This window comes from Metopolophium dirhodum, chromosome 1 (assembly GCF_019925205.1).
Source record: "Metopolophium dirhodum isolate CAU chromosome 1, ASM1992520v1, whole genome shotgun sequence".
Classification (NCBI taxonomy): Eukaryota; Metazoa; Arthropoda; class Insecta; order Hemiptera; family Aphididae; genus Metopolophium; species Metopolophium dirhodum.
Genome location: NC_083560.1, coordinates 81322927 through 81344281, shown reverse-complemented (window position 1 = coordinate 81344281; position 21355 = coordinate 81322927). Strand labels below are relative to the sequence as shown.

Below are 21355 nucleotides of genomic sequence, written 5' to 3'. Positions count from 1 at the left end.
TAGGTATACGCAGAGAGGAAATCGTAAGATTTTATGAAAAACGCGTGACGACGAGGCGATGTGGATGCGCAAACGAGACGCCTATGCTCTATTTGTAACCTATATATAATATTATAATTTATAAATAATAATACCTACAATAAAAATAATAATAATAACATGTATCTAATATTATGATGATGTACCTACGGGATGTGAGCGCGTGCACCATCGACGAAAAACCGTAATAAAAATAACAAATATCAATAATGACGGCGGCGAGTGAAAAAACCGATATTTAAAAAATAGAAATAAAAAAATATGGCGGACATGTTCTCTGGCCAGACCTCTGTGCGGTGGAAACGCGTCGTCACGTCCGTATATTATTATATACAATATGTACCATGCACGTGAATGTAATATATTATATATACATATGTGTGTGTAAGTACACCTACCCATTGCAGCCGGCAGATGAAGCATATACTATTATATGCATGTGTAATATATATATATATATATATATATATATATCTACGTGATTCAGACGAGTTGGTCGAATGTATATAATATAATATATATACGGATTATTGTATGTATACCATGGTAGATATAATAATTTAATATCTACGCGTATGTGCCGCAGTGATGATAGAAAATTGTATCACGTCCGCGGAGCGCGATGCCGCCCGAAGACCCGAACGGGAGCAACGACGAGACCATCCACATCACAAATCCGCTTTTAAATCCGAAAAAAATCGTATTATTTTGTTCTCCTCCTCCGATGTCGACGACGTGCAATAATAATAATGAAAATAATGCATTACGTGCACATAACGTCATAACGTAACGGATTTCGTTTTGGATTTAATATGTATATTATGTATACAGAGAAATAATAATAAATTATGATATGTGTAATGTGTGCAAAGTCACAATATGTACTTAAACGTGTGAAAAATAACATCAAGGGTACTATACCAATTACCAGGTACATATATACATTCGTATGCACGCACATAAATATTTATAAATATATACATATTCTTTCAAAGAACACTGCCTATTTGACCGCCAATAAGATAGGTATAGCCTTATAGATATTATTCTGATTATAGAAAAAAAACTCCAGCGAGAAGACGTTCTCGCGTGCATAAAATTAACTTTACGTATAACTTAAAATCGCGGCAATTGCAGTCGTCACGCGGGTAAACGAGTCCATGTTATGACGTAATAGTTTCATTAAACGATACGATAGGTAAAATGTTTGTTGATAATTCCAACAGATTTTCAAATCCTTATAGCGTTAAGACTATAAGGATTAATTTGAATATGTACTTCAGTGTATAGGATGAATCCCATAAACGTTTCATTCTGATTACAGCTGAAGGACCCACATGTTTTGTCTACTCCTATCACTTACATAATATCGTCGGTTAACCTAGAGTCCCTATTTTGCTACATCTGCTAAAACTTACTGACTAAGACTTAATACTACATTTTGATACACATTATACATACATATCTACTTAACCTAGTTAATAGTTTTAATATTAATAATGTTAATGTTTATAATATATTATGCATGATACTACAACCCGTAACGGATAATCGACGTGTACAATTAATATTGTTTTATGGGTGTCGGTGCCTGTTTTCCAATTTTTCGAAATTCTATCAAATTTTAAAATTTGATTTTATATTTTAGTTACTACTTTTTACTTTAATTATAATAATTTTCCACTAATCAACAGCTCGTTACCTATTTAGGGGGGTTGTTACGGTGTATTATATCAACGAAAATGACTTCACAGGAAAACTCTCACGCCCTGTAGAATAGTCGGATTTCGTTATTTTTTTTTTAATTTAAAAGTGGAGAATATTTTTCAGGTAAGATCAAAGGCTGCATTTTCATTTTACTTTAAACAGTGTTAGAAAACTACGTTTGAAAAAGAACAAATATTGTGCATTATTCAAATTCATATTTTAGTTTCTATAGTTATAATTTTGAAAATTGGGCTTTGACGCGACCTGCGAGACGTCCTCTGATTTTAAATTAAAAAAAAAATTTACGAAATCCGACTATTCTACATGGATACGTGAGAGTTTTTCCTGTAAGACATATTTTTGTACTAATAAACGCACCGGCTCCGATGCCCTCAACATTATAATAATGACAATATCATGTTTTTATAATTTACTCTGCACACGTGTGTGTGACCGGTGGTGGCGCCCGCGTCTAACGAATAATTCGGATTATCATATTATTATAAGCGCATATTATTACATAATATTCTACGGCATGATGACAATGCGACGTAATAACGTAAGCGTGTGCCGCCCATCTGCACGTCATCGTAATAATATTGCACGACAGGGCTACTAACTACACGTGCGCACGCGCGGAAACCGAATAATAATAATAATAATAATAATTAAAATGAAACGCGAAATTTTTCGCGACACATATTATTATAGGCGCAGGCCGCGATCGCCGCACGACAACGAACTGTATATAGTTCGTCGCAAAGGCCGATTTCACGATTCGTTAAACGCGACATGTGCCGAATACCGTCCGCGAGAAGGGAGAGACTCGTTGGCGACGACAATATAACGTATTACGACGGTCATAGGGGCGACGGACAGAGTGAGAGGGTGATCAGAAGTCGCCGCCGCCGCGAAGAGCACGAGCGCTTTTCACTCGCACGAGCCCCCGCTAAACTTTTTCGTTTTCCGCCCCCCCTCCCCCCACGCAACGACCTGGCACGAGTGCGGCGCGCATTCGAGTACAATGCGGGGCTAACGACGACTCCTCCGGCAACCGTCGTCGACTTCCCGCATAATATCGTGTGAATACCGCGTGGTATTATGGTACAATATTATCGTTATTGTTTCGGTCCGATCCGTCGCCACACTCGACAAAACTCGTACGCAACAATATCATAATAGGCGATAATACATTATAATTTACCTATTATTATTTTCAATTCACGGGTAGTACCTATATATTATATTGAGTAATTTTTTTTAAAATTAATTTTGAATCACAATTTATAGTGGATTAATAACTATATCTGTGCATAGTAAAAAAAATGTCGCTATTATAGTGTTATGATAAAAAACCAACCCAGACATACACCACAATTTGTGAACAAAATTGGACTTAAAGTTGTTGGCCATTTATACAAGTCATCGATGTATTTCCTATATTATCATGGATACTATAAATATTATCCATTCCCAAATTGATTCACGCCTATATTGAAATTATACCCCCCCCCCCCCCCAAAGTCTAGGGGCGTTTATGGATCGATCGGTGACGGGGCTTTTTTCAAACCAATCCATTGGACGGCACTCCTTCAACATAATATATTATTATCATCAATATTATTTATGTGGCTATGCGTTACAGCAGAAGATGACTAGACGGTTTTCTGTCGACACGGTTCATCCCAAACATGGCCGCGATCGTGATATGTATACCGAATACATATTACATACTTCACAAGAATAATATATTGATATTATGCATTTCGTTGCACATCGATCCATCGATATAACAATAGTGCCTTAACCGGAACATTTATTGTTTTTTTGGTGGTGGGGGGGAGGGCAGTGAATCGTTTTTTTTTAGTTTTGATACCTAATGCTAGAATACCTATACACCTATTTATTACCTATTACTTTATGACTCTCTTGTTCACGAACACACATGATATGTAAATACTTTTTTCTCAAACAATGAACATTTGAAAATAATATACACAGACCGTTGGCACCGACGAATATATCGTTTATTAAATACATTGTATACCCACCACCAGAATCTAGCGTAAAAAGATTGTTAACGAATGATATTGGCCACCGAAGTTTGTTGTCAGACATGGTCTGTGATCCACGATAAAAGTAATCTATTATTAAACTGAAGACTCTGAGATAACATCCATGCTAACTCCAAATAGTACTATTGAAAACTATTATCCACGGTTGGCTTGTCTATAGGTAGTATGGTATATTATATTATAATGTGTTTCCAGCTTTATATTTAGGCTATGCAAACAAATATGCTATACAGTAACGATTTGCCAATTTATCAATATTAAAATATAGAGAGAAATATTAAAAGTAATTTAAAAGTCCTACAAATTAAATATAATTTGCTTTCAAGATAAACTATGTAAAAATTGTATTTTATTGTACTATTATTAATTATATAGGTAGGTAGTAGATGAATATAGATTTGTAAACATTATATTGTAAGGGAAGTGTAATGGGGTGGAGGTGGGTCGTCCCCGGGTCTTCTAGCTTCACAATTTGTGCACCCCCTCAAAATATTGGTATATTTACTCACATGGTGCTCCCCTCCTGTCTTCGGCACAGGATATTTAAAATAAAATAACTTATAGGATGTACTCTCGATTACGCTCGTATAACACGATTATTATAACCGTAAACTCGGTCGCGGGGCGTTTAAAATTTCGTGTGACAACTTTGGGTGTTGCGTGTGATTGCATAACTCACTCAGCGCCTCGACGCGATTCCGACACAGTTTTCCGTCGCACACGGCTCGAAGAACCCCGTAGGTAGTGTTATATATTATTGTTTATGTCTTATACGCTCATAATGTTATGTAACACCTACCGTTCATCGGTGTATAATGTTACAATGTCGTTCGTGTAAATGGCGATTTTTTGTCAGATTGCGTCGTGTCGCACGCGACCGTATCTATAATATTATATTATTTTATGTGTATTTTTGATCTTATTCAGTTAATAGAGTCGTTCGACGACTGAAGTGCGCGCGCGCCAGTAATACCTAGTTGTCGTCATTAAAATATTTAGATATACATTTTGAATCATTACGTTTATAATATGTCGTCTCGTAGTGGACCGCTTTACGCTTTGGAACTATTTCCGCATGTGTGAATGTCGATTAGTTGTATTTTAAGTGTTTAACACGTAATCCCCTCCCTAACAAAGTTAAAGTATTAATGATATTTTGCGACGAAATATACACGCAAATTCAATAATATTATTTTGGCACTGTACAGTGTTAGAACCGTGTATCGGATAAAAGTCTCCCAATGGATTCAAACCTACAGAATTCATTATAAATCTAATATCGTTTGAGAAAATATATGGGATATACAAACACATAAGTGAAAAAAAATCGATCACTGCAGCACTTGTGCATCCTTTTCCATTCGGAGTACCTAAATCGCTTTTTTATAACTATTTATGTAATTATTATGTTGCAGGACATTTTTGGTTCTAAATGAATAAATTTATTAGCTCTCTGATCTGTGTGTAATAATTTTATATAGATTATTTTTTCTAATTGTATAATATTAACTTCTAACCGTCAAACTAGATCCAAGCTGATAATATGCGTCTCGAAAATTCCAACGAAACGGTGCACTGAACCTGTATATTTAGAAATCCAATTCGTTCGATCAGTGGCCCGCCCGTAAAAAGTCACGTATTATTTTAAAAAGTATGTTTTTTTCGGCAATTAGTACCCCACTAGGACGCTATTAACTTTCCATTTATATGTATATTATATTTATTTACGAATTTACGCCGTTTTTACTTAATCGTCCATGTGTTTCGCCTTATTTCGATTGGATCGTGACGAAATACGTTTCAATGTCACTCGCACGCTATCCACAACAGTTGGAGGGGGAGATCAACTTATTTAAGAATAGAGATTTATTTTTAACGATTTTTGATCTTTCCGAGAACGCAGTAAAAGCAATAGAAATGTATTATAATATTATTTTTATATACAAACAGATCGATCGACCGTGTTATTATGATGCACAATGCATACATGTTAACGTTCTCGAAATCACGTGTAATAATATTGTGTTGTTTACTTTGCTTTATTCTCCGACACCGTATAATATATTAGCATTGAGTAATAATATAATATCGTATACTATTCAATATATTATACTCAACGATATTAATGTGGGAAATGGTAAAATATGTTCAATACAATTGATATCCTAACCTCAAGCCTCCGAAGACGGATTAACACATATAATATACACCGCACTTTCGGACGGATTGACCACGATGACCGCGTTATATAATATATTGTCAGTTCGGACAATACGTGATGGACGATAGTAAATTACTCCAAATATTCGACCGACGCCACACTGGGTTTTGTGTCGTAAAGTAATAAAACGATCGTCTCTGTAAGTCGTAGAACACGTGTAGAAGTAATCATGAAATCGGATATTATCTAAACATTTTCTAATCTTCTAATTTTTCAACAATGATCTCACAATGCAGTTCCGTTATGACTTATGGTGTGCCTATATCTACATATTTCCAATACCATCCAGAGTACACTCCGGTGATGATTTTGAATTCCCCATACGAAATTGACGAACGGTCTCGATTTTAGATACTGGCACTGAACATCTAATGTCGTCGTGGCAATTTTAAAGTAAAAACGAAAATTTAAATTAAATGTGTTTATAATACTTACAATATATTATTGTACCTATTTAATTATTATTTCCTCAAAACGATATTGCTATAAATGTGCGCATACATCAACCGATCCACAATTTATCTATTTTATCGACACCGCGTCGTTGGAATATAATATAATATTAATTTACAATGACGTCGTCGTGCCGGAACTATAGTCGTATATTAAATATCTATGTAGTCTCGTCGTGCAGTGTTTCGTTTTGAAAATCAGTGACGTGGAATCTTGCTCCTTAAACGCCGAAAAATATATATTGTGGTCATGTCGTCGCTGCAGCCGCCGTCGTGTATTGGACACGGTGGTTTTTTTTCTTTCGTTTCGTAAATACATTAATAATATAACAATAATCTATACCTATACATGTATACATTACACGTAGGTATATATAATGTGAGCGTAACGATCGTTCCGTATAACCGATTTCGTATAATATGCCTGCAGAGCGTTCCCAGCTAAAATCGACGGGACAGAGACAATACACGCCGCGTACCTGCCTACTACGTATGCGTATAATACAACAGACGATAGATGCAGACGATTATCTCTATTATATGTGGCCGCACACGGGTGTAATTTAACCCATATAATATACGTAGGCTAGATGAATAATATATACGACCAACTAGGTACGTCACATATGACGATCAGTGGTGTACACGCATAGGTAGGTATAGGAAAGGAAGGTGTTTCAAATGTTGGTCTCTGAAAAGCTTCGGACTCCCATAGTTATATTTTACATGCATGTGCATTAAATGTCGATGGAGAACATTTGGGCGGCTAACCATACTATAATAATACATATATTATAGCAGTGTTACAAAATCGCGGTATAATAGTCCGTGCATCGTAAAATTGATAAAATCGATCCCTTTATTATTGCAGCCGCATATATTATGTTTATATTCGGTGGTTTTAAACGGTTCACGACCTGTACACGTACGCACACACTCGATAGAATAATAATAATAATAATGTCGTAACAAAAAATGTATATGCATACGTATACCTCTACATTTGATTATAATAATTTTGTCGTTTATTCGGTACATATATTATTATTATAATATGTATTATAACGAATATTTAATTCATCGAAAACAGTATAATTTCCATCGGTTGAATATACGTAGCGGTTGATAACATAATCGCATAATATATAGGTGATATATATATATATATATTATATTATGTACACACATATTATGTATATTCCGTGTGATTTTAGTGGTCGTAAACATGTATAACATACGTCTGCAGAACGTATTATAGGTACGAAAATATTATAATGTAGCTGCGGGTAAGACGGCGATAAAACCAATGGGACAACGTTGTGTGCCTCGCGGGTGCGTGCTCATAACATAATAGTGATATAGACAATATTATATGGTTATACACCGTACCGTGGCCGAGCGCAATCTCGGCATGTCAACACACACACACACACTTGTTGCGTTTTTTATTATTATTTTATTAATCACGGAATAATATAATAATAATAATAATAATAATATAATATATCGTGCAGTGTATAACGTCACGGGTACGTGCGCACACTGCAGGTCCTAAAACGTTGTTTTTTTCCGTCGATTTTATATAGGTACGTTCTAGTATTATAATAATAATATAAAATATATATTGTATTTTTTTTTTTTCATCACACCTGACGACAACTTATAATATAATATTATCTACGAACATAGTATACCACCTGTATGAGCCTGTATTATATGTTGGTATGATTTTTTTCGCGCTCGTAAAATGTTGGACTACGGTCGTAAAAATGTTATCGCGAATCGTCCTACATTAGTGTGGTACCTCTGCGCCTCGTGCGAAGATCCATATTGCATACGGACGACAAACGCCCGGCCGCTAAGTTTTTTCTATACCACCGCGCTAGGCTAGGCCGCGATAACCGAGTTGTTTTGTCCGCCGTGATATCGTATTATTATTATTATTACCGTAGATATAAACAACAAATACTAGAAACAATGGCTTTCTTTATACCGCGCAAATGCAATATTGATTGAAGTTAACAACCATATATGGTATCTATATATACATATATTATATGCAATGCGCAGCTAATTTTGCATTTTGTATGAATCTATATACATACTAATACACCTTATCTATGATTAAATATTGCCTCCCTGGAAAATGCCAAGCGACTTCAGTGAGACAAGACGGCTAATTATTATCCATCGTATAATATACTATTATTATTATTATTATTCATTAGGTGTAAGGCACGTAAGGGTACATTTGCCCGCGTAGGCGTAAACCAGTGGAATAGCACCACGTCGTACAGCAGAATTCGAATCTCGTTTGAGAATTATCCCTCTAAGAACTAGATAATCGATGGATTTTGTCTCGAATTGTGTTTGGTCTGCGATCGTCACTGCTTAAGTGTAACAATGATCCACGGAAATCGCCCCCTGAGGAATATGCGATCCGAAAATTATATTGTTTAATGTCATCGCTGCGTCCAAACAATATTATTATACTATAATCATATCACGTCGCACCGTTTGTCGGCCTCCGCGTCGTTGTGTCCACGTGTCAATGGAAATCTTTTAGAAATCAAATTAACAACAGCAACAATAATGTATAATGACCAGGACCTGCATTTGAAGAAAAAAATTCCGTTTTATGTTATTTACATTTAAAACGTCACACAATTTTTGCGTCTATCGTTATTCAGAATTAAAACGTTATACACGTTTTGCGTTTATCGTTATTTAGAATAGTGTTAATACTTATTAAATGTATTAATAATAACTAATGCAGGCAGGCAATGGCCCGGATACGGAATATAATATAATACATTTTAATTTCCATATGCACGAAATAAATATTTCTACGAAACCAATATAACTTTTAAATTAATGGATTTTAAATTATTTCGTTTTGCGTAATTTTTCGTTCAATGAAATTCCATAATAATTACGTTTTGCGTTATGTTTTGCTTAATGATAATACATAATATATTTTTTTAATCATTATGTTCTGTTTTGCGGTATTTAATTATTATCGATTATCGCTTTCCCTTATAATTACGTTTACAAATTTCAATCGTTTTTGTCAAATATACCGTTATAATCATAATGTTATTAGAACGTCTGCAAGCCCTGATAATAACGAAACTTGAAAAGTTCACCGCACAATAACTGAACGGGTCTTTCAACAGCGTTTGAAACGAACATCATAAACACGAAAACCCTATATGTCCGATTTTATTTTTCGAACCGTCGTCGGATTCCGAGGAATACATAGTATTATTAAGTAATCTATAAATCTAGAAATAATGAGTCACGTCGATTCCGCGATGTAATTGATATAGTATTATCATATTATTTTCGTTGAGCCGTATAACATAGATAAACGTTCTCCGAAGTAAATGACGTATGGGAGAATAATATTATTTCTGGAATTTCTCAAAACAGATTTCCAGAAAATCATGAAATATAATATAATTTAGGCTCTACGGTTTTCGGTCATAATATAATCTTCGTGTACAGTACAATATCGTATGGGTAAGTGGGTAACGAATAATATTGTTGTGGTTGAATCTAGATGGAGCGGAATCCACGTGTTTATCGAGAACCCGCGCATTCTTGGAATAGAATATTGTTCGTCGCACTGTTGCACAAACATATTATTAAGTACGATAAATAATAATCGATATTCGATACTTTTGCGCAACTTTCAGTAAAATCGAAAATCGAAAAGATTTCGGATTCCGAATAAAATGTAGAAACTATGAATGAAATAAATAAATATGTTTTCGGGATGCATACAAGTTTTTTTTTGTTTCTGACCGATTTTCGTATGGTTTTTTGTTGTCATGGTTACAAGTTAACAAAAATTTGTAATTTATAGATTGTCCTTATAGAGGAAAAATATCGAGTAATTTATGCTGCGTCATGGCGGACCAAAATGCGACCATTATACTCCAAAGCGATTAACGATTGTCGATTATAGCTATGCCTGCACTATAATACATTATAATAGAGCATATATATTATAGCTTTAGTGCGTATTGTCAGTTTGTATTATTATTATGGTTATGGTCACGGGGACCATCTTCGACGTCGAGTACACGAATATCGTTATAATACGAGTCTGTTTTAATCAAAATTATGTAATTTGATCGTTGCACTTTGGAAAATAATATATACTTTTTGTTGATTAATAACGCGTGTCAGTGTCCCAGTTATATTGTTATTAGGATCTCTATGAGTGCTATACATTATTTTATCGTTATCGGGAAGTATTATTTTAATAAACATTTTTCTATTGATCTATTGAAAAATGTATTAGGTTATAGACACCTATTCCAGCTTATATTTAGTGCAGCTCAGGCCGGTGTCCTGCTGATTTGTGGTTGTCCGACTTGATTAATCCGTCAATATAATATACGCTGTACATGTATGGAAAAAAGTGAAATCAAAAGTTATATTATGTTTTTAAGTCGACTCGACTTGGATAAGAATCTGTTACATTTTATTGACCGCGAGTTGCCAACGTATACATGAACATGATTGTACCTACATAATATACGTGGTAAATATTTTATAGTTTATGCGCCGGAGGGGGGAAACGAAATGAAACGGGAACCGAATGTCCGCATGTAATATCCACTTTTTAAATCGAATATATACGATGTTAACCAAACAGTCTTATTCTAACTTGACTAAATATATAATATTTTACAAGTTCTCTTTTTCAAAACGATTTTAGGACGAATTTATAACCGGTAGTTTTACCGTGGTAAAATATAAATTTCTAAAAAAAATGTTTTTCTCTTCTACCAAACGTTTCTAAAGTGTTGACAAGCGCCATCGAAAATTATTCTTGCAATCATATTGTTTTAATTACAGTAAACAACAAAGTTCAGTATTCAGTTTCCCTATCTTCGTCGGTTCTAAACTAAAATAAAAATAATAACATCAACAAAAGTTGAACTCTTTATGTAATAAACGCACGTTGGCCGCTTTGATACGCGCACAATTCTTGCGATATCTGCAGATTTTCCCGCTGCCGCTAGAGATCGTGCGCTCTCTGAATTTGCATAATATACACGATCTGCAACAATAATATGTAAATACCTGCTGCGGGCGACTTAACCAGTATACAATATCGCAGAAACAAGAAAATTATGTACTGTAAATAAAAAAAAAAAAAAAATGTGAACACATTATAATGATGTTATGAAATTTATTATTTGTGTATCATAATATTTAATATTTTTGGTTGTCCGATAACGGAGTGCCTATAGCAAGGGATTGCCGATTTAAATCGCCCGACAGACGTTTGCACTGTACCTATATAATATTATACTACACCAACAGTGGTAAATGTCATATAGATATAATGAAAGAATAGTCGTCCACTTACCCACGGATAATGTGTGCTCGAAGAGAGAGAGAGAGAGAGAGAGGGAGTGAGGGAGTTAATAACCTTAAGGTAACAGACCGCAGTGGTTATTGAAGTATGGTTATCAATAAAATATATTATACATTTTATCAGTAGCAATTTTTAATAAACATCTGAGATCGGTTCATAGCTACATCTCGCGTCGCCTGTCTTGTCCAAAAGTCGATCTTAGCCCAACTCTGGAAATTTCCAGGTAGATCTTTTTTGGTAGTGAATGATACGCACAATTATTCTACAATGGCGTGTTTGTGAACCCGGCTAACCTTAGCTATAACCACTATGGTATGACTACTATCTATATTCTATAGTGTCATTCTCTTCGGGCGACGGACTCGCCACGTTCCGTGTACAACATGTCGTGCACGACCACAAAATTCTGTCAGCTGTCCGAGCAACGTCGCTATATGTTATATTGTTTGGTGGAAACACCACCATGGTATAATAATATTGTACACAAGTATACCATACGTGTTTTGCACGCTACCGATGGGAGGATTGCCGAGTATGATCGAAAACATCAGGCCACGGAAAACGGCTATACTACTTTTTTTTCCTCCATTAAAACCGCCGCTTTTCGTTTTTATTGTTTCCAAACGCGTGTAGAACGGCGTTATGCGGACGACAAAGGCACTCGAGTCTCGGAAACACTTTGCGAGAACCCGCGAAAGTCCCGGCAAGCGCTTACTGCACGGGAGGGAAATTCATATTATGAGCGCGGCCGCATCGACCCCATATTCCCATTTTTTAATTGTGTCGACATAAAAATTACTGCCAATAATAATATATTATATTATAATATTATATACAATGTCATATCTTAAGGATTACAGCTCTAACGGAAGTTTTTTTTGTTTTTTTTTTTGTTTCAGGGTATGGCCAGCCGTCTAACAAAAAATGGAAATAAGTCGACAATCGTAGAACTTTTACTGTTGTGTACCTATATATATATATATATATAATATATATATATATATGTATATTTATATGTATATATATTAAACTCAAATATAATTTAACTGGTGATATATTATATTATATATTCAGTGTTTTTAAGTTTTTTTTCTCCTTTCCGGTTTGTGCGAAACACTATAATATTATGTATATATATATATTATATATACACATATATAAATATATGTACCTACGCAAGACGAGTACCGTCGCGTGTTTCTCTGCAAAACCCAAAAATTATATTTAACGACAAATTATTTTATTTACAGTTTTATTTCTACTGCATATATAATTATTATTATTTTATTATTATTATTATTATTATTATTATTATTATATTATCGATACATTCTTTTTGTATATATTGGATTTGTGTATTATTATTATTATTATTATTATTATTTTTCCGAATATATGTAATATGCAAACAATATAATAATGAACAACATTGTGAAAAAAAAAAATGTAATTACACATTGTATAATGATGTACTTTGGAACCTTCCATAAAATTATATAATATGATATAGTTAAACTTGTATATATTGGAAAAAGTGTTATATTGAGCATATATTTAGACACTAGAAAAAATCATAGGTAATAGAATTTTTAAACAATTATTTCGTTTAATGTGTTATTATTTATCATTTCCACGGTATCTATAGCTCGTCCATCATCCTCAAACAATCCTACTGCCTGTCCTTAATTGTGCGTCTGTATTGTAAAACCAGTATTGGGCACCGGGTTACCCCACCCAATAGATTTGTTGTATTTTTTCAAAATTAAGTTCAATTTTACTTGACACTAAGTAACTCAATACTGGTCTGTTATTGGTATAACTGCGAGCTGTAGTAGATTCGTTTTATAATAGTTGTCTGCAATATTACAGAGCTACTAATATGTTAATACCTATGTAGGTAATACATCGTAAACATACGATATAGACGTGACAAGAGGGTCGTAGCGAATAGGTGTGAAGCATATATATTTTTACGAAATCGTCGATTGGTCGAAAATCGCCGATCTCGTAAAAATCCATCTCGGGTATATATTATACAATAAATATGTATAATATAAGGTATGTATATTATAATATATACAGAGTGTGTACGTAGTGTGTTCATGCATTACCTATAATATACGCGCGCTGCAGTGCCGAAACTAGGTATTTATCGGCGGCAGTGCAAGTGCATATATTTTTATGTGGCTCAGTCAAAATATAATTTCAAAATAATCAGCGTAGACCTATCGAAAACACGCCTTATTTATAAATCGATATATATTCAATATTATTATAGGCAGTATCTGGCAGTAGACCTATCTGGCCGGTAAACGATTCCATGGTCTTAACTGGCGTTGTTGGCCCTACAGCACCACATATTATATATTGTGTGCGCTGGTGCACAGAATGCGACCATTAAAACTGCAGTCGATTAGGTTAGTTGACAGACTATGTTTTAAGCAGAAGAATTTATGTGAATTATTGATATGACGGCATTGATGTTGACTTTTCGTCAGTGTGTAACAAGTTCACAACTTACAAGTAAGTGAGCACCCACTGAGCATTTGATGTTTAAAAACGTCGTAGCGCTGTATGCGATTGAAGTCGCAATGCTACAGCACCCACAGAGGTTTGCTAACCATCGTGTACCTTTTATCATACTGTAATGATATTTTAGGTTTACATAATATCAACATCCTGTAAACATGAAGTATAATAATATCTCAACGTCTTGGAAACATGTTCCTATAACATTTCAAGGATATTTGTATGTTGTTATGATTTTAACCAATGGTGCACCGGTGTGTGTGTGTGAGTCTTAACAGGAAATTTTTCGACCGTGTACACGACAATTTTAAATTTTTTTGCCGGGGTCATACATGCTATGTATTTTTGTTGCATCGGATGGAAACTGACTCCGCGGCCATGCTATATGCGTGGCGACGGACCGTATATATATTGACGTCAACGGTACGGTATACCGACTTAGAGAAGATTGCATCGAAAACGCATCAACGCTTAACATGGACCCAGGTCATTATATTCGGTGCAGAACAAAATATGCACTTTACCACGCCCCTCACGAATTTCAATTTTTTTTTTTTAAATACGTGTTTTTAACACTGATTTTTAAACTGTTTAAATTTGTTTTTGCGGAAACCATTATTAAAGAAATTATGACAAAAACTTTGAAAACTTTGGGTCTAAGGTAAAGTATAGTTTCAAAAAAAAAAATAGACCGATTGTTTGGCACTTGCTCGCTCGGCGCCATCGCTACGCTCCACAAACCAAAAATATCCTTCGATTTGTTATGTAAAACCATGTCACGCGAATCTCAAAAAAAAATTTTAAAAAAATGCCACAAAAAAGTATGATATTGGGAATTGAACCACAAACCCTCTTTTTACGAATTCTCAACAATCACTATGAGTATTTTTTATCAAGACTTCTGGTTTCCGCTAAAATTTCAAACACTTTCAAAATCAGCGTTGAAAAATACGTCTGTAAAAAAAATTTGAAATTTGCGAGTGGGGTGGTAAAGTGCATTTTAGTCATTCAGTGTATATCCGTATACACAGGTACGCGCCAATAAATATCATCACCCGGCAAACTTGCTGGAGACATAATATTCTGCCGTGCTAAGTCGCTAAGCGGAAACTCCAATTTTATCATAGTTAAAATTTTGGTAGGACCAAATGGTCTAGCCTAGTCTCGCTATATACGAAAAAAACAGGTAAGTACTCACAATAGTTTTCTACAAACAGAAGCAAATAAGCGTAGTAAATCGAATCCAGAGATAAAAATACAATAAAAGTCGTAAATTAATTTTTGTCGTGAATGCAATATTAGTAATTTTTACCCTCCTATACTATAGTTTCAGACTAAATCCCTAAACTGCAGTTGTATAATATCCAATTCAAATTTAATATCTATAAATCGTTATAATAATATATATCCATAAATTGATAATAAATTAAGTAATTGATTTGTCTGATGATTATATAAATTATAAACAACAATGATTAAATATTATTTATAGTTTGACGAACAATAAATTATTCTGCTACCAGTCATCACTGAAACAAATATCTGAACAATAGAAATGTCCAATATAAATTATTATACACACGTTCTAATTTATAAATCCTTCTATAACTAAATTAACATAATTTTTTGTCATGTTTTGTGGCTCTACGTCTACATTTATTTAAAATAAAAAAAAATAGAGCTCTACTTCAAACGCCAACGACGAGTGTTTGATCGACAATGGACATAATATAAAAGAGACACGACGCATTCAAATAACGGACACAATGCGAGAAATGGATGCGTTCAACAAGTTGGCACAGGCGCATTTAGTTATAAGCCCTTAAAACTAATATCAGTGATTTACTAGAAGTTTGATAGATTTTGCTAGGAGATTTACAAGGGACTATGGGGAGAGGGAGGGCTTTGGAGGCAGCGGAAAATCAAAATTTGGGCAATAATATAAATAACATAAAAATTGTCTAATTGTCCGAGGAATCTATTTGATTACTCAAAAATCTATAATTAATCTGTATCAAAATACAATTATTACACGTAATATATTTTGAACCTGAATGTAATATTATATTATTTGACCTTATATACTCGAAGAAATTTACGGGGTGGGAACCATAGTAGGTACAGCTTAGCCCTTGATGAACATATTAAAATGTCCCATAATATAATATAATAGGTATGCTCGTATTATAAGCTGCAGTCAACCACTGATTTGACCTCCAAAATAAATGTAACCTGTCGTAAAGTTAAAGTTTTGTGACCTAAGATATTCCTACACGCTTCTACAATATTAAAATGAGTTTTGATGAATAGTTCTGTTTAAATAGTTATAGAATATTGTTATTTGTTTAAAAAAAACTGCATTAATAATATAAATGCATATTATACTATGTGATAAACGTTTTAAGACTTACATAGTTATATACCGGGGAACGGAGTGGCCGGGTGGACTAAGGCGTCGGCTTCGACGCAGCCGACCCGAGTTCAATACCTCGGTCGCGGGTGGCATTTTTCTTCGGGCAAGTCACGGTGTCCGGAGAACAAGTGCCGCCATCCCCCACCCGGGCATGGCAGATACCTACAGGTGCCCAAATTAAAAATTCTGTCAAAACAAACACACACGTGTAAACTAATCTACAGTACCCTCCCCTACAGTACCACAGGCTAATGACCTAGTAGTCAAAGCCTTAACCCTAATAAAAAAAAAAAAGTTATATACCATACAATATTGACTGGATATAATTTACACGAGAGTTTCAGAATAGGTTCTTATTTGGAATTGGTATTATAAAAGGTTATCTGAATTGGTTCCTTTTTAAATTTTAAATGTACATCATTATCCGCCAAAAATAGTTTCGGAAGTTGCAAACTTACTAATTTGGAATATCAACTGTAATCATATTATATTATATTTACGTTCCTCAAACTAATGGTGACCCACTTCACTGTAAAGCAATTCATATAAGTGTGGATAGGATTAGGAGTAAAATCCTCCCCCCTCACGAGAGCCTGTACCCTGCAGAGTGATTTTTTAGACCTCTAAAAGTCAGTCTGACTCGCCGCTATCCCCATTCTCTATACAATAAATTGTTTCCGTAAAAACAGCACTACCGAGACCACTTTTGTACGCGCATTCCGCCGGATGCGCAATAGCTGAGGTTTAAATATGTGACGATTCATTACCTGGTAATTGGTATTCGTCACTATAGCTATGCATTGAACTGCGGCGGTTTCGGCCGGTCGCCGTTAAATGTAACAAAATATATACATATTACCTACCCAAATAAATATATAATACTAATATATTATACGAATAACGGGAAGTGTAACACGCAATAAATGAAATCCCGATAAACATCGCCGCACTAAAACTAAAAATCCTCGTCTGTATATTATTATATTATTATACATAAATAATATATGTACACAACGAACAGGTATGGTTTTGTTTTCGGTAAACAACATAATAATAATATTATGTTACGTGTATAATATGTGTTCCTCACTAGTTCGCTCTCACTCTTTATTTATCTCATATTGTCATCGTACATTATAACGTATAATACGAAACAATGACGATTCCGTGACACAATGTGATATTTCGACCAAAACATCAAATCATTATGCGCATAATATTATAATAATACAATAATACAATTATTGTGAATAACAATATACCGAATCCCGCGCATAGTAGATACGTATATATTATTGTACAATACAATGTTTTTGTTTGTGAATCAACCTGAAACTTTTTTTTACTGCAGCTCCTCCGCTGTTTCAAAAACAACACTATACTAATAATAGTATAAATTAACTAGTTAATAAAAAAAAAAATTTTAAAAACACACTTTTCCATAAAAACATTTAAAAAAAAATTTTAAAAATTGCACTAAAAAGACAAAAATAATTCTCTGTACTTAAAAATAATGAAAAATTTATTGATGAAAAATTTAAAAGTGTGTGGTGCATCATACAAAACATTAAAAGCCGAGTTAAGTCTCACATACACTTCTTTGTTCAATCCTGTTTATAAGATAGTGACTGGCAGTATATGTCAAGTATAAGAGCAAAATAATGAAAAATTTACTGATGAAAAATTTAAAAGCCAAGGAAAGTCTCACATACACTTCTTTGTTCAATCATGTTTATAAGATAGTGACTGGGAATATATGTCAAGTGTATGAGCACCACACACTTTTAAATTTTTCATCAATACATTTTTCATTATTTTTAAGTACAGAGAATTATTTTTGTCTTTTTAGTGCAATTTTTAAAATTTTTTTTTAAATGTTTTTATGGAAAAGTGTGTTTTTAAAATTTTTTTTTTTATTTTTTATTTTCTACTTTTTAGTTGAAAGTAAATATTTTTATTAAACGTTTAAGAAATATGTTTGTGAAAATAGAACATGAAGTTACGAACAGTCTGTTGCTCTTATTTTCACTGCTGACTGTAGTGTTTAAAGAATATCGGTATCCGGTGTTTTCGGTACCTATATCAGAATACCGGTATAATGTTATTTGGTAATAATTACCGTTGTTACCATAGATATTATAATAATGGATAGGACACGCCTATACTTGCTTCGTAAGAGGTTGCGGTTTTTTTTTGGGGAAGAGAGAAAGTTCAATATCTGCGAGAGATATTACGGCGACGTCGTGGGGACAATCCTTTTTTTTTTTTTTTGGTCCATGTCCCAAAATGACAACGGATTATTGTATTGTCATCCAAGACCAAGGTCTATACCAATTTTCAGAATTTTTCATCTTCAAAAAGTGCCTCAAATCGAGCGCGCAAGATTTGATCACAGACAGACGTGAAACCAAACTTAAGAAAAGTGTTAAAAAGATAATTTTTTTTATTTTCAACAGAACTTTAGTTAATTAATTTCTATAACTTGGCTAGATTGATTGTTATCCATTTTAATAACTTAGCTTTTCTCAATTTTTCGTTGTTTTAAATTAATACAATTCGTTTTAATTAATCATTTCGTAGACAATGAGTTAACTAAAAGTAAAAATAATGATATTTTTTAATTTAATAATTCAGTAAACAAACACATAATATAATTGCTTAAACCACTATTACTGTGAGCAATAAAAAGGAATAGTATAGGATGCAGTATAGGATGATAGTACAAGATGATTATTTACTCAAAAAAAATTTAAATTTGCACAATCATTCAGGTAATAGTTTAAATAAATGTGTTAACTTTTTAACAGAGTTAAATTGATATTTTCCTCCATATTAACTTTCAACTTTTAGAGTTTACTACCTACATTATTTGGCAACCATTGATTGCTGAACACGCAATGGAAACATTATATATAACATTCGGTGGAGCAGACTTTTTTCGTGCGGCCGATCGATTTATTTCAGACAACAGACGGCGCTATTCTATGAACACTATATAGGTATAAGATGTAAGTACTGCTTCATTTTCATGATGAAAATATAATAATAAAACATTACTTATGCGAACTTATTACTGCTTTTTTCACCGTCAAATGTTCAACAACTTACCACCTAGATTTGAAAAAGAAAAAGTAGATGAAAAACAACATTTGCACAAACACAACTATTATTTTTTTCAGCTTTCGATTGTACATCGTCGTTGAGTAGGTCACTGTAATTTATATATTTAATTTGAATTCAATAATAATATAATCATTTAATAAATATTATATTATATTATTGCAGCTCTTGACCATTTGACAAGTAAATTGCTACATATGGTATAAATAGTTTAAGATAAATATAAATATTGTAAAAAGATTAATTTTATAAGTATAGAAAATAAAAATATACGTAATGGTCAAAAGCTTTAAGTCCTTATGATTTATGTTTTTTTTTAATTACAACGAAATAACTAAATTCGTTATTTTTGGTTCAAATATCATATTTTTACAAAATATTTTATTTCAATGAATATAACAAAAATGATGTCTATGTATTTTTAATAATAATAATAATAATATAATATATTGATCCGTACATGGACTAGGTACGTATATCGATAGACTATTTATTTATAATTATAATTAATAATTATCCATTGTATATATGCGGATATCAACGAACTACTTTTTCATAATAATATACCTTATACATGGTATATGCATACCAAAGTCCCAAAAGGTCGCGAGCAGTTCTGTCGGTCTGTTTGAACAGCCATCGGTACTAACTACATAATACCTACGATAATAATATATTATGTAATAAAATTATAATATGGTCATAGGACACGTCGAAGGATTTACTCAACAGTCGGTCTCCTCGGCTATTTTTTTTACCCGCAGCAGTACGAAGTAGGTATATAAATCATTAACTCGTATATGAGTTGTTTATAATATTTCAACCAGTTATGACTTATGTGCGTCTATAAGATTTGTCACTTTCTCGTACATTGTCATATCACCATTACATAATTGATTAGTTATTACAATATCACTTCGTCTCGGCAGTCAATAACAATAATAATGATAATAGGTATAATGTGTTATATAACCCATTCACACCTAATTATAATGACATTTTCCGGCTCACGATACAAACGAAACATTTTACGATTTCATGAGTATTAGGTCCGTGCCTCCCACATTTGATAGCGGTATCTAGACTTGAATAAATCGAAACAAAACGTGTTTATTTGTGAAGTCAAAATAACTTGAAAAAATATTCCTATCTAAATAAATGGCATCAGAAATAGGCGTGGTTATTTAAAAAAAAAGTATAAGTTTACTGCGCATGCAAGTAGGTACCTACTGGGAAGTAGGAAGAAATATTTCCTAGGTACCTATGACTCCTAGCGTTTCAAAAAAGACTCGATGGAATTCAACTTAAACCGGCTGAAAAATCCACCCAAATCGGTGAACACATAATATCAAACTTTTCTAAAATAATATGTTAACGTCATTTTCTCCTCGCTCTTTTTCGCAA

The 21355-nt window shown here is 33.4% G+C and overlaps 1 protein-coding gene across 1 annotated transcript in view; it reads left to right on the top strand.

Moving 5' to 3' along the window:
• LOC132933947 (homeotic protein distal-less-like) overlaps window positions 1-13489 on the top strand; it is a 115386-nt gene extending 101897 nt beyond the window's left edge. Inside the window, exon 5 of the mRNA XM_061000255.1 lies at window positions 12789-13489. Within this exon, the coding sequence (XP_060856238.1) occupies window positions 12789-12807 (19 nt within the window). The 3' untranslated portion in view covers window positions 12808-13489. The remainder of the gene's footprint in view (window positions 1-12788) is intronic.
• Window positions 13490-21355: the final 7866 nt, after the last annotated feature.